This window comes from Erithacus rubecula (assembly GCF_903797595.1).
Source record: "Erithacus rubecula genome assembly, chromosome: 19".
Lineage (NCBI taxonomy): Eukaryota > Metazoa > Chordata > Aves > Passeriformes > Muscicapidae > Erithacus > Erithacus rubecula.
The window spans coordinates 2,817,385-2,832,026 of NC_136671.1; the positions used below are offsets into that span (position 1 = coordinate 2,817,385).

The following is a 14,642-nucleotide window of genomic DNA, read 5'->3' on the forward strand; positions in this document are numbered from 1 at the left end:
AAAAAAAAAAAAAAAAGTAACAATTATTCAAGATTTCAGTTTTCCTCAGGAGGACAATGTGTACTCTTTTTTTGTTTTTTTTCTTCCCTAGCAATTTCTTTTGGTCACATTTTTTGTCAGCTGTCTCTTAGAGATGTGTTTTATACACTCCAGTAGCAGACTCATCCCTGAATTTATTATTTGTGTCTCTTGAGATGAAGGAGAGGAACATAAATGGGGGTGTGGGAGGGGGCAAGGAAGAAGAGTGGGCTGCTGTGTATCACAGGAGTGCTCTGAAAATATTTAATTCAGTCAGTTGGGTTATGGTGACCTCACAACACATGGATCTGTCACATTCATTGTACAGCTACACCTGAACACTGAGTCAAGGGTTAATGAAAATACCATATTTACTATTTTAAAACAGATCCTTTTGCTAATTGTCCCTTCTCATGATGCAAATTTGCCCTTCTCTGCATGTGGACAGTTCTCTGGTCTTTGGGTTCCACCTGAGGTTTACCACAACAGGCTCACTGCAAAGGGCGAGGTCACATTGCAGAAAAGGAGATTGCAGTTTCTCTGCTTAATCTCATATGCAAACACTTACCATTAAAGTAACCATAGCAACAACAAAAGAAGGATGCCAGTGGTGAAAGCCCAATCTTAGGGAGGGGGAGAATAAACAAATGCAGGATACAAATGCAGAGCAGCTGTGGGTCTACCAGCAAAACAGACACAAGAGTCTGTCAAACACAACAGCTACTGGATATGGGCTCTGTAAGGGTGTGCAGGGTAAGCAGCACTGGGGAGACCACCCTTCCTGTGTGTTGGTGCTTCCTGCTGCCCACAATCAGCCCAGCACAGCTTCTTCCAGCACCTCCTTCCTGAGGGGCTGCTGACCTGTAAAAGCAGCTCCTTCAGCTCCCTAGGGCTGGCTGGTAAAGGAGCTTCTTTACATCAGCTACATGCCAACAGTGACCTGCTTGCACAAAGTATCCTGAGGGGTCAAAGAAAGTGCATTTCTTACCATCAAACAAATGCTCACTGCCCTCCTTCAGCAAGCAGCTCACGTTGAGTGGGATGAAGAGCTGGGCTCGAAGGGGGTCCCCATACAAGTAACTGGGCAGAGCAAAGGGACCCTCCAGGACTGGGACCAGCAGGAACCCACAGGACGTGGCTTTGCGGTGCCAACCCTGAACCTGAGAAGAAATTCAAACAATGAATCACAGCACACATGCCAGCTGATGAAGGGCACTTCTGTGCATAAGAGCAACTCATTCCCCAAGAATAGATCAGACATGCTCAATTCTCCACAGGCTCAGCTTGCTCTGCACGGCAGGCACACCAACCTCCTTGCAAGCAAAGCAGCACAAGCACAAGACATCAGGCTTTCCTTTTTCTGAAGTGCCCCATCAATCAGAGAGCACTTTAAAATAGGACATTTTTCAGGAACTGATTCAGCCTACTTATCACCAGTGGCTAAACACTTCTGTTTTACTGGAACAGTGCAATTGATTTTAAATAAAAGCAAGACCTAGTGCTGTCTGGCTGGGTGGGGTAAAACCTGGTGTTAAATAACTCGGGTTTTACAGAAGCTGTATTAGGGAAAACAAAAAATCTAAAAATGAAATCTAAAAATTTAATCTAAAAATTAAAGAGTGACACGTTTTCAATTCAAAATGTTTTTAGTAAGTTAAAAAAGCCCTAAAACATTCCTGAGCAGGAAGAACGCATTGCCTTGAAAAGCCCTGTTATGAAAGCAATTCCACTGAGATTTAAAGTTTTAAGGTTTGGGGATAGAAGGAATGTAATGTGAAACAGATTTTTTTCCAAAGACCTGGCTCAGGGCTTAAAATTTGCCTAAGGGGGACTTAAATTTATCACCTTGACCTGTGCTGATCTCTGTTTAAAACTCACTAAAAGCAGAACACACCCCTGCAGACAGAATGACTTTAGATGGCACGATAAATGCTGACCAGATGCAGCAACACAAACAACCACCAGGAAAATTACTTATGGAAATAAAGGCAGATGCAAGCCACTGTCACCCTCCCTAAGACTTCCTAATACAATGTCCCCATTTGTCTAAGGGATCCAGAGGCTAGACAGGTATTTCTGTGGCTGTCAGAGAACACCAGGATCTCACCATCTCGAAAAGAACAGCTGCAGTCACTGCCATCCAGTGTAGCTTGATTTCAAAGGCAGCGTTCAGGGAGAAATTGCCATGGTAATAACAACTGCACCACTCCAGGCGGTCCGTGCGGTTGTTGACATCCACATCCAACGTCACCGTGCGCTGCTCGGGCACCGTGGCAGCTGGGCAGCCAGGGCACAGCAAAGACAAGGTGGCACACAGGGTGAGGGGAACAGAAGAACCAAGATAAGTCATTTGAAATTAATTTGACCTCCCATTCCTCCCCAGGTATTTTTGGGTTAGCAGAATAGTCCCAGAATGCCACTCATCCAGATCACAAAAGGCAAAAATCCTGAAGTATTTCTCGTGTCAGGGGTATGTGCTACAGAATCACCTCCCCAAGCAGTCAAAAGACATTTCAACTGCAATAAGGAGAGAGAACCAAGAACCCAGCAGTTAATCAACAGGCAACTGGTGCCATAATTAAGCATGCTAGACAACACCAGCTTTTTCATGACCAAAACATTCCAAATATTTCTATATGCCTCCACCAGAAATCACAACAGGGTGCTGTTACATGGGGCAGGAGCATTCCAGGACTTTCCACAGCTAAAGGAGACTAGAAGTTAAACTTCTTGTTTCTTTAACCCCATATGAATATCCCACATTACCGCATTGTTGAAAGTGCACATTCAACACTTTCTGTAAAAGCACAGAGAGTCAGCCAGAACATGCAGCAGCATTCTGACCACTGCAATAGCTCCTAGTGCTTTGCAGTAAGGGCTGGGGTAGTGGCCAAGATCAGCTCCCTTTGTGCCCCACACCAGCATCCCGGTGACAGAAACCCTCAGGTATCAGGCAGGAGAGGGAGAGAAGCACAGCAGTGGAAGTGACCTGGCTGGTGTCACACAGAGGACTGCAAGGCTGGGGACAGATCTCCTGACCTGGAGACCAAAGTCCTGCTATGAAACACACCACTTTCAACTTTTATTTAGACAAATACATAATTTAACATTTCTGTAATGTCAAAAATTGATGGAAAACAATGAGCTGCAAGGCTTCTATGGGAAAACTTCTGCCCTTTTTATCATTGCATGCATGAGGAATGGGTGTTATCTCTTGCTGAAGTAGATGTGCACCACTTTTAAATCATCTTATAATTTGATACCTTGATGGTATTTAAAAAAAATTATATTTTTAAATCCTTCCTCAACATAGATGGAAAGTTCCAACTTCACTTCTACTGTAAGTTACCTGGAGGCACTTTCAAGGTTATAAGGAGATCCTTTACATTGCTATTACTACAGTGTAGAACATGAGAAACAAAAACACAACAAAAACGAAAGAACATCACCCACTTCTGTTTCATAAATAAGACCCATTGTTGTTTTTGGGAAATGTGTCATTTGCAATTTCTGAGTTGATCTGGTATTGTCAGACCAACACTGTGAGAGTTTCTTTTTCTAGCTCCTTTGGGATATCGTGAATATAACACTTGTGGTTAGGAGGTTATGGTGCCAAATTTGTAACAAAATGTGTTGGAAAACAACATCCTGGAAGCTGTGAAACCAAAGCAGCTCAGTCAGGTAGGTGTTGGTCATTAGCCAAGATGTCAGCACACCACAGCCCAGTGTGCCCAGACTAGGACACTGTGAAGAATGAGCTCCCTGCTCCCTTTAGACTGTTGCTTTTCCCAGAGAGTGCAGACTCCCTGTTAGAGCTGGACTGTCTCTCTCTGCCTTGTCTGCAGCTACAGTTCACAGGCAAAGCCAGAGGAACCCAGTCCAACAAGGTGAGCTAATCAAAAATACATTAAACACTGATGAGAAATGTCCACGTGTCTGAATTCAGAAGCTTCTGATTAAAACCAACTTGTTTTAATAGAATAGACTCTGGCTTCCATAGGTCAGACTTTAAGAGGACTCACCTGCTTCCCAATTGTCTTCTACTACTGAGTATTTAACTAATGGTTTACTAAGCAAATCGGAGAGGAGCAGGCAGGTTATTCTCCAGTCACAGACTCCACTACATACATGACTACAGTTGCTAGTGCATGCACTGCTACAAATCAAAGGGACAAGATTAGCTGTACCACAGGTCAGACTTCCACTGGGAAGGGAAAGGGGACAGTCACTGGGCAAGTGATTGGGAAATTGGGAGGGATAAAGATTTGAGAGATACATGGAGCTTGTTCCAGAGCTCCCAATGCTTGCATGCAATTTTATGTCACAGCCTGACATTTAGGGAAGGTGGGGAGGGGAAGAAATAAAAACCACAACCTAATCAAGACCAAGAGAGGAACAAATGAAGTCACGTGGACCAGGGGTCATCTGGGTTTAGTAAAGCTCTTTACCTCAGATGAACTGCTAAAGTTTTTTTTGAATACTGTTTAGAAGAGGGACAGCACAGAAGCACCATTTAAACCAGTTCCTTTGTAAGAAAACACATCCACATTCAATTTTTCTACAAGAAACTATAATTCCTGGAAAATTCAGACTGCATGAGAGCAATCTGAAGGCATTTATCACTCATTCAAGAGCTGCAAATTAGTTAAATAGTAAAATGGACATAATCCCAACTGAAAAAGGAAAAGGAGAGCTACACAGGTGTATAATACCCACATGCTGCAGGAATGCACTCTCTTCCTGGCTGGTGTTAAATGAAAGGTGAGGGGGACACTGAGGCACACTTCTACTCATCTCCATGGCTGCAGGCCTGCTGAGTCTCAGTCTTCTCAGCTCACAACAGAGCATAGACAGAGAAATGTGAACTGCTTCTCTCAGGGTAAATAGTGAGTAAGAGATCAAGCCATGAACAGGATCTGGCCCCAGTGCCTCCAGCCTCCACAATACTTTCATGCCAGCCTATGCTCAGGATTCAGCTCTGGCCAGCCACTGAGCTAATGAGGCTGGATAACAGCCAGGGCAACAGATTTATCGTGTGACAGGGAAAATAACCTGCATATGTTGACTTCAGGGAATTAACCATTAGTTCAGACTTCCTATCCTTAATGCTTTCTCATTTCTGGTGCTGTTCCTCTTCAAACAAGGCTCTCAGAATATACAAGGATTACTGTGACTTCAGGTTTAAGAGATGCTACACCAGCAGCAAGGCACTTCTCTTCAGAATGTCAAATATACACAACAGGAGAACAGCAAAATTTTTCTTTTTTCCTTAATTGCTAGGCCTTTAACAGATGCATCTAAATAAACCTGAAGTTGCAGTTCCATAGCAATGATTTTCCTCTTAAACAAGGAAAGAAGAATAAAAGCAAGTGACTCAGGCTGGCCTGGAAATGCAACAAGAAGCTGACAAAGCAAAGGGTCAGTTCCAAAGCCAGCGTGTTTCACGGGCTGCTAGAGGCAGTCAGTGCTACTCTCCACACATCAGAGAACATCAGATACTGATGGGATCTTGCCCAGCAGCAAGATCTTCCTACTGCTTCCATACCACAGGGATCATCTGCAGCTGGCCTTCACAGACTTATTAATGTAAAGAGTCTGGTTCACATTAGCTAAAAAGCCTCCAGCACATCACAGAAAACTTCTAACACATCTGGACCTCACTGTGGCTTTTGCCCTTAGGAAGCAATCAGATATGTAATTTTAAGAACAGTTTGGTTGCTTTGCTGTTCTCACAACTTATCCCTCCATACTCCTCATAGTATGTGAAGAGTCTCTCTGGATTTGCAAGGAGAAATCTCCCTAAATTCTAGAGGTTCAGGATAAGGAATACTTTAACAAATACTTATTATTGTATTCCAGTACTCTGAATAAAAGTTTCCTGCCCAGCCAGTGAAACACACCTTCAGCATAAGAGAACGAGTCCACATGCAAGACACTGTAAGGCCAGCTGAAATTTGCAGCTTTACTTCTGGTCCACGTGAGATCATACCCTTGGCTGGCTGCTCTTCCCCTTTCAAACTATCCCCTGGAACTTCCCCAGCTGTCACCTGTGCTGTGCATCTACCTAAGAGTGCAGCTGCCTGGCTCCGTCCTCCGAAACTGCGGCTAAAGGAACTGTGCCTACTTGCATAGGAGGCGGGGCGGCTGGGCAGCCAGGGCAGGAAGAACGCCGGGATCTCCGAGTGCAGGAGCTCTTCTGCCACAAAGGCCACCTCAAACCATTTCCTCTGGAAGGCTGAGAAGTCATCCATGGCAGCTGTGTGCCACATGGCAGGCTGCTGCAGCCCCACTGCACAAGGGGAAGGGCAAGTCCAGTTAGAAACAAGTGGACAAGACTCAGATAGATAAACAGTCCTTGATGAAAAAGAGGCAGGATAAAAATTGCTTTATTTTCTGCTATTCTTTTTTTTTTTTTCCCTTATCTAAAAGAGCCAAATTTCTCAGAGTCTCTTGAGATCAGTGGTTTTGGCTGCTCCCAAAATGCATTCCTACTGCAGCACCCCTAAGAACCAAGAACAGCCTAGTGATTATGCAAAGGGATAGTGAGGAAAGTCTTGTAATAACAATGCTGACCTCGGTCTGGTTCTTTGTCCACAACAATCTTGTAAAAATAAAAGCCATAAATAAAGGTTCGCAAAGCTTCTCCAGATGCATGGACAATAAGCTGCTCTTCTAACATTTTCTGAACAAGAAAAAGAACAGAGCAAACATGATAAAAAAGAAATCACTCTTCCAGTTACATAAAAAGCTTGCTAGAGAACATTAGGAAATAATTTTCTTATCCTTGACATCTTTTTGTCCAGATATGTGCCTAACAAGATTACTGGCAAAGTTATTTCTTGATATTCAGTAAATGTAGCAATTTCTTATCTCCCTGAGAAATTACATTTGACCTTTCCACAGATGTCTGTCTTCCTCTCATACCCTGCTCTGGTTTTATAGATGGACTTACAGAAGGTAAGAGTTTGGAAACATTCAAAGTTCTCTGTTAATTGATATGGGATCTCAGCAGAGGAATGAACTCCAGAACATTTCCAACCTTCTGCCCCTGACACAGTTCAACACTGAAAAATCCCTTGATGAATACAAGCAGTGTTCCTGCATAAAGTGTGTCTGCCTCAGCATCTGTAACAGAAAGGTCATATGCTGGTTTTATTACAACTTTATTAACTAATTATTGGAAAGGAAAACCAAATCACAGCCTAGTGCCTCAATTCAAACACAATGCAGAGTACTTGGTAAGTACCAACTAATTGAAGGTTATAAACAGAACTATCATCATTTAAGTAGAAAGAAAAATGTATTACTAGTGAAGAATGTGTTGCTGTTATGTGATAGGGAATCCAAAAATGTTATAATTGACTTGTATTCTATTGATCACTGCTTTCAATATTTATACATAAGAGGATTTTAATAAGTAACAGAAATTATTGCTATGCTTTGCTCTAAAACTTTACTTTCTTCATAAAGTGAGGGTGAGGCACTTCTGGCCTTCCATATGCTCATGTACAGCTCCCTTACCTGCATTATGTCAATGGCCATGGCCTGGGTGTGCACCCCTTCCACATTATTCACCAGCCAGTGCACAACTTCTGCACTGATGAAGCAGTAGGGGGAGAGGCCCTTCTGTTCAGAGAGCAGCTGGATCCCTGTACTGAAGCACAGCAAGTCACACATGTTAACACAGGCTGATTGAGAGCTCTTTTAAGTAACAAAGACAAAAATCGCTGCTGGGGAAAAAAAAGTATGTGGGGGGAAAGATAGAATTCAGGACAAGAAATGCACAGTGCCCCTGGAGTAATGTCTCATTGGCTTTTGGTAACAAGATGAAGAGCTGACATTGACAGCCCTTTAGTGACTTACTGGGAATTCTTGATTTGACAGGGTTCTGGGACTCTAATAATTGAAGTCCTTGCTTGTACCTCAATTTCTATAAAATTCCTTATTAGAGGGTCTGGAACTGAATAATAAAAGGAAGTTTAAAACTCTTCAACAGCTGACATGGGGCTCTCCTTTGAGTGATTCCACTCATGAGTGATTTCACTCATGTCCCTTATTAAACAGCTCATCAGATGTTAAGCACATTTATATTAAAAACTTACGTGGGGTGTTTCATGGCTTCAAGAATCTCTATCAAGGTGGAGGAGGAAGTCAGAGCACTTGTTGAACACTGCTGAGAGCTGGGCAGTAAACAGAAGCACATTCAAAAATGAAGGAAGCTGCCAGATTTGTTCAAATATGTACATTTAAAAAAAATTCTCTGTCTTCTCAACAATGACTTTGCCACATTTATTTCCTTTTTCATCTAAAGAAGGATAATGCTTTTCGTTATCCTTTAGTTACAGATGAGTATTTCTCCCCTGAGGTCACCAAGACATTGCTATATGGACCCAATGTACAATAACATGCAGCTGTACTCAGCAGCAATTGAGAGCAAACATTTTGAAATTGGCTAATTTTCTTTTTACTGTAATATACAACCAAAGGAAACAGGTGCTAATAAAGTTTATTTTCAACATTGCTTCCTCCCCAGTGTCTTGCTTCCAGGTTAGAACCTCTTGGATTTCATCAACCTACTTGATTCAATTAGACTGGCAGGTCCTTCTCCTTGCCAAAACAGACAGAAGATATCAATTCAAAGCCTGGTTTCCTACTAGTGGATTTCAGAAATGGAATTTCTTCATTTCTTGAAGAATGAAGCCCTTCTTGTGGGTGGAGAAATCAGGCCTTGTGTTCATTTAATTCTGGAAAACTGGGTTGCAGGGCTTATTTTACTACCACTCTCTCTGCACGTGGAAATGCTGCAGTAAGGTCTTGTGACAAGAGCCTGCTCGTGCTGACAGGCACAGCACAGCCTGTTCCCAGGTTCCTGTTTAAGTGCCATTCTCTGACACCAGAAAGGGGCTGGAATTGAACAGCTCTGCAGTACAGCACTGCTGTGCCTCTCCTACCTGCCCTCTGCAGCACCAGCTGTGCTGTATCCCAGGTCTGCAGCATTCTGGGTGCTCCCCAGGGCCTGGGTGCTGCCCCTGTCAGGGACCTGCCCCGAGGGTAGCAAGCTGCTGCTATCTGAGGTTGCAGGAACTGATTGATCAATAGAGACCTGGGAGGAGTAAACAAAGCAACATTTCTATGAAATTCATCATGTATTCTATTTCCCATCTTCTCCCCTCCCCACATCATCCATGCCTCGGCCCAAGTTAGTCAACAACAAGCAATACTCTAAGGAAGCATAACAAGCATATGCAGAAGGGATAAATACAGTCTTATTTTGTCATCCCTACAGAGCTCCTGACAAACAACAAATTCAGACCCAAATAAAGATGAGGATCACCAACCCAGCAACAGCTGCATTGAGACAACCACTGGCAAACCAGAAATACCAGTCCAAACCTGGCAACTTCAACCCAAGGGAATAACTATGATTATAAGCACACAATAGACAGAACAGGACACTTTATCACTATGGAAAAGTAGTAAGCATTTAGCAAATACAGTTTCAAGTTTAACTCTAAAAAATATGCAAATGTATCACACGAATTCAAGTTTCATAATGCTAAAAAAAAAAACAACCAGCTCCTCATCCCTCCTTTCTCAGGGCAGTATGAGAGGCTGGTTGACACCCACCCACACCTATGTCGCCAAGACAACAGGAACACTTTCCTCCCGCAGGAACACTCACACTATTTCAATGGTAGACTGAATAGTTCACTAAATTAACATAAAATCATTCCAGAAAGAGCATGAATGCTGAAGGATTCAGCTAAGCACAGGCTGTAATTGCCATCTGTCATTAACACGTATGGTTTAGTAAAGGCACATTATATAAAAGCTGGAGGGTGGGGGAGAGAACACGAACGGCAGAGTAACTCTAACTCAAGCTGGTGTAAATATGGGGGCTGCTCTGCAGTGATGAATCCACAGCACACACACAGATAAAAATCACAAAGTTGGTAGCTTGACTTAGGTCTGACAGCCAAGAGTCCTTTATTCATGCCATTTCTCACATCTCAAAAATCCCTAATGGCAGATGTCCCTTTTTGGGCAGCCAAAACCAGCAGATGCTCCAGGGTCAACTCTACAGTGCCAGCAAAAGCCTCTCTGCCTCCTCAAGGCTCACTTCAGGCAGCAGCATTTCCTCTGGCCACACTGTTACTGCTAATTCCTATCTGATGTTAAGTGGACAAATGACTTCTGTCACAAGGACTCTTTTAAATCAAGATGGTACTGTATGTTTTCAGCCTCAGTTGTTCAGGAATCCAAGGACATAATTTGACTTGGATATCTCCAGAGTCATCTGTCAATCAAACGCCACAGAAGAAATTTAGCCAAGAACCAGACAAGTGAGCTGTTGCCATTTTGGTCAGTGAGGGAAGATGGAAAACAAGCACTTACTGAAAAGCAAAATGAGCAGCTTTAGTAGTTGACAAGACAGTACTGCAAAGGACAGCAAGACAAGGCACAGGAACATCCAAAACACAGCACAAACATTGAATGGTGGAAAAAAATGGTTGTATCTGCCACTTTGTCCTGCCAATGCTGTATATCTCACTCTCAGTGAGAGTATCAGGAAACTAACACAGGCTCCCAGCGTGGCAAGCTCAGGACACAAATGCTGTCCACCACCTCAATCCAAAAGCCAGAGATGACAACAACCCATCCCAAACTAACCTGGGAGTAGAAGGTTGAAGCTGTGCGTGGGCTGCGAACAAAGTCCATAAAGAAGGCCCCATCCTGAAGGCATCAGAGGAAGTAGGCCCATTAATGGCAACAGCAACAGGAACAGGAGTTGAAGAAAAGCAAATACAAGGTTGTGCAAGTATGAAATGACCACAGAGAGAAAGTATGAGGAGAATGCAAATCCCAGACCCAGAAGGTCAGATGCAGCAGAATGCACAGCATCAGGAATTACTCACACACATCTTTACTTTCTCTCTCTGTAACAAGACTTTGCTCTTCCTCAGCACAGATGCTTTCCCAACATTTTTAAACCCACACTGATCAGAAGCCAATTGAAACTGCAGCCTTCCCTCCATACTTCAAAGGAGAAAGTCTTGAGCTCTGAAGTATGGGGGCTTCCACCCCAAATGCAAAACTGAAATACAGAAACCACAGGTGTAATGACATATCTAAAGAAGGACCAGTTTTTTTCTAATCTCTTAGACATTAAAATGATAAAGAGGGAGAGGCAAAGGATCTCTTTCCAGGAAGTGCCCTCTACCTCTGAAATGCAGGTGTGGTATGGTGCAAAGGAAAGGGAAGAAAAACTAATCACAAAGATCCTTCCAACACTGTGTTTAATACTTCATGCAAAATTAAACAGATACTGCCTGTGCTATGTTCCTGCCTACTTACAAATCCTGGTGAATTTATCCCCAGCTGCTATTCAAAGATGTGTCAAGATTCTCTTATCATATAAGACAATGCAGTGGAACTCACCTAGATTTTCATTCCCTATTTGCAATTCTTTATTCTGCTCCCTAGGCAAAATATGTCTAGCCTGCAGTTAAGATGACACTTACCTTGGTACAAACATATAAAACATTTTCTGGAAAGAATCAATGCCGGGGTTACATGAATGGCAATTTACATAGTGCAGAAACAGATCCATAAGGGCAAAGACTTTCCAAAGAGATCATGGCTCAAGGGAACTCACTGGGTTAAAACCACACTGTGTTGCTCAGTAACTGGCTGAATTGATCTGTCAATTCTACTCTGAAACAAAGTCAAGTGAGGCCAGTGCCTCAGTTTTGGTCTGGAATAACTTGAGCATTGCAGAGCATCCTAGAAAAGCACTTGCTCCCTTGGCTGCTGGCAGAGCTCAGAGCTGTGATAATTTGTCAGTTCTCTGGCTGGAAAGCCAGACCTCCCTGTGCAGAGGAGCCCTGCAGGGGCTGTGACATGAGGCACACACTTGCTGCTGCTCCCAAGTGAGCACAGTGCTGCCTGCCCACTGGCATCTTCCAACAGGCATGAGCCATCAATTAGGAGATTCCAATTGCTTGTCTCCCAGTCCCTGAGTGTAAATATTTACAGGAGTGTTTACTGCTGCTGCATGAAAGGCCTTCAATTGATAACAGACTCTTCCAGAGCCTCCAGTCAGCCTTCCAAAGAGGCTTTTGAACATTACTTATAACATTACTCATTATGGCATTTTCTCTCTGCTAATTTGGTCCCAGCACACTCCTGTGCTACTGCTAGGGGAGCCCACTTTGCCTTTCCCCCCTCTGCCATGCAGAACAACTGGACACAACATTCTTCCCTCCTGTATGTCACATGGAATTTTCACCATTTCTACTGGTAAAGAGACATTTAACATTTCTGTATTTAAAAAGAGAGGCTGATTTTTCAAAATGGTAGAAGAGAAGCATGCAAAGCCTGAATTATGATGTGGAACTTTGCACACACACCTCAAGTCAGTTTGAGCACCTACTCTTTCCAGGCCTAGCACAGACTCTCAGCTGGGCTCTCCAAACACTAATACTACAAGTAAGTGTCTAGTGCTAAGATGATCACAGTGTTCTACCACTTCAATTTTCAATATCTAGGTCTCCAGGATAAGACAATACTTGTTCCTGGTGATAGCACAAAACATTGGCTGTAGAAACATTATATTCTTAGAAAAAAGTGCTGAAAGAAGTGGTTGATAGTGGTGAATCTGAGAACTTCTTTGCAATATTTGAACTGTTGAAACCAAAGACAAGTCACATTTAAATCCTCTATCCTTATTCAGTTCTTTGTTACTTCTGTTGAAAGACCTTCATGTCAGAACACAGAAATTAATCAAATATTTCTGGTTGGACAAGGAGGTGGAGTTCCTGCTCCCAGAGGACAGTTGACAGAAGGGCTGAGGGACAGCACAGTCTTTTCTTTAAGTGTCCCAAGAGAGCTCCAGGAAAAACATTCTCCAGTCTGGAGTCCAGCCACTGAAGGAATGACATCTAAATCACTTCTCAGGAACACACCCCCTCCTCTAAACAGAGGCAAGAGACTCAAGCTCCTGCTGTTAAAATCCCACTCAGTGTTCACACAGTCACAATCTAGAAGTTGATTTTGCTCTCCAAGACAGCCTGCACACAGATGCACACAGAACTGTACTGCTACACCCAGAAGTCAAGCCATGACTGAACTGAAATGTGCTACCAGCAAAGGAAATGCATTGATTAGCAAACAGCACTTAAATCAGTAAAATGCTGAGATGGGATCCCAGGGATTCCATATCATTGTCACACTTACAGAATTGAATTCCTCTGCCCTTGCACACAAAGGCCAGTACAGGATCAGCCCTTTCTGGATTAGAGATGAGATGTAGTATGATACAGCCAAGTGCTCAGAGAAATATCTTTGATTATTTGAGGAATTCCTGTGTAGAAACAGCAGGCAGAGAAAGGCCAGAAGCCCTTACCTTCCGAGGGCTGTCCATGTAGGTGGGTGTGATAGCAATGTTCCCACTCTCTGAAGGCTGCCCAGAGCTCTTCCCAGAAAGCATGGCTGCTTGCTGCTCCCCCAGGGTCCTGAAAGAAAAGGAAGGAATACAGAGTTTATTTAAACATACTTTGTGTCAGCTTCCCCCTAAAGGCAACTGTTGCAGGGAGGTCCTGCTGCATTTTCAGATATTTGCTATCCCACACACTGAGGCACAGATCCAGTATTCCTTAAGTGTTTTTTACCCCCCACAAACAACATGGACACTTGAACTCAGTTTCATTATGCATGTGTTATACTAATTTAGCATTAAAAATATTAATCTCTTATATATTTAACACAACATGAGGCAAAGTTGCCCAAATGTGCTTTAGCCAGCCCAGATGCAATATGCAGGAAGGATGTTCTAGGCCCTTCACACAGCCTGCAGACTCACTTCTGACTGGCTTCCATCTGCAGCAGAGCTGAGAGTGCTGAGGTTCCTTTTTTCCCAATGGGAGGCCCAGACTGCTCCAGAGAGTGAGTGGGAATTGGACCAGCAATCTGCAAGCCTTTCATGGCAGATCCTTTCTGACAAAGAAAAAATAGAAGCACAGACTTAGTAAAGTTAGGCTTAACTAGTAAGCAAGAACACACTATCTCATGTCAGGAGAGCTTTACTGAGCACACTTTAAAAAGTGAGTCAAACCATTGGTAAACAAGGAGCAGAATAGCCAAGTGTCTCATGTGGATGCTATTCTGAAAATAAAAGGTTGTTATTCTAGAAAAGGTGAATTTGCTTCAAAATAAATTACCCCATTTACTGTGAGAATGGGAACAGGATTTAATACACATTAGCCAGTTTCTCTTCAGCCTCTCGAAATTACTGTTTACCAAAAGATTCACTCATGTTTTTCTTTTCCCAAACCTTCTCCTGAATCTGCAGCACAGAACCAACCCAAGTTAACCCAGAAGTGGCCAGTTCAGCTGCCTCAGAGCCCTTTGGATGAACTGTCTGCATCACAAGGCAGAGTGGTGCACCCTGGCTAAGCCCACCTGCAGCACAAAGCAGGGCACACCTGCAAAGAGGAGGCAGCAGGCTTGTGGGTAAGAAAAGACTGGCCATGGTATAAAACAGAGCAGTGCCAGGCCAAGAGACTGCAGAAGAGGCTGGCTTGTCCCTGAGCCTGGCTCCAGTCACAGCAGTACAGGATGCTCAT

The 14,642-nt window shown here is 43.3% G+C and overlaps 1 protein-coding gene across 25 annotated transcripts in view; it reads right to left on the reverse strand.

The window, feature by feature from the left end:
- DEPDC5 (DEP domain containing 5, GATOR1 subcomplex subunit) overlaps nt 1-14,642 on the reverse strand; it is a 39,417-nt gene that overhangs the window by 2,772 nt on the left and 22,003 nt on the right. For 15 of the 25 annotated variants that reach the window (XM_079322596.1, XM_079322615.1, XM_079322608.1 and 12 more), the window contains 10 exons: nt 13,880-14,013; nt 13,424-13,532; nt 10,690-10,752; nt 8,970-9,121; nt 8,121-8,198; nt 7,540-7,672; nt 6,592-6,700; nt 6,083-6,307; nt 2,126-2,295; nt 1,007-1,178 (listed from right to left, as the gene is read on the reverse strand). In XM_079322596.1, the coding sequence (XP_079178722.1) occupies nt 1,007-1,178; nt 2,126-2,295; nt 6,083-6,307; nt 6,592-6,700; nt 7,540-7,672; nt 8,121-8,198; nt 8,970-9,121; nt 10,690-10,752; nt 13,424-13,532; nt 13,880-14,013 (1,345 nt within the window). The remainder of the gene's footprint in view (nt 1-1,006; nt 1,179-2,125; nt 2,296-6,082; nt 6,308-6,591; nt 6,701-7,539; nt 7,673-8,120; nt 8,199-8,969; nt 9,122-10,689; nt 10,753-13,423; nt 13,533-13,879; nt 14,014-14,642) is intronic. The other 10 variants (XM_079322606.1, XM_079322603.1, XM_079322605.1 and 7 more) reach the window with 3 other exon arrangements.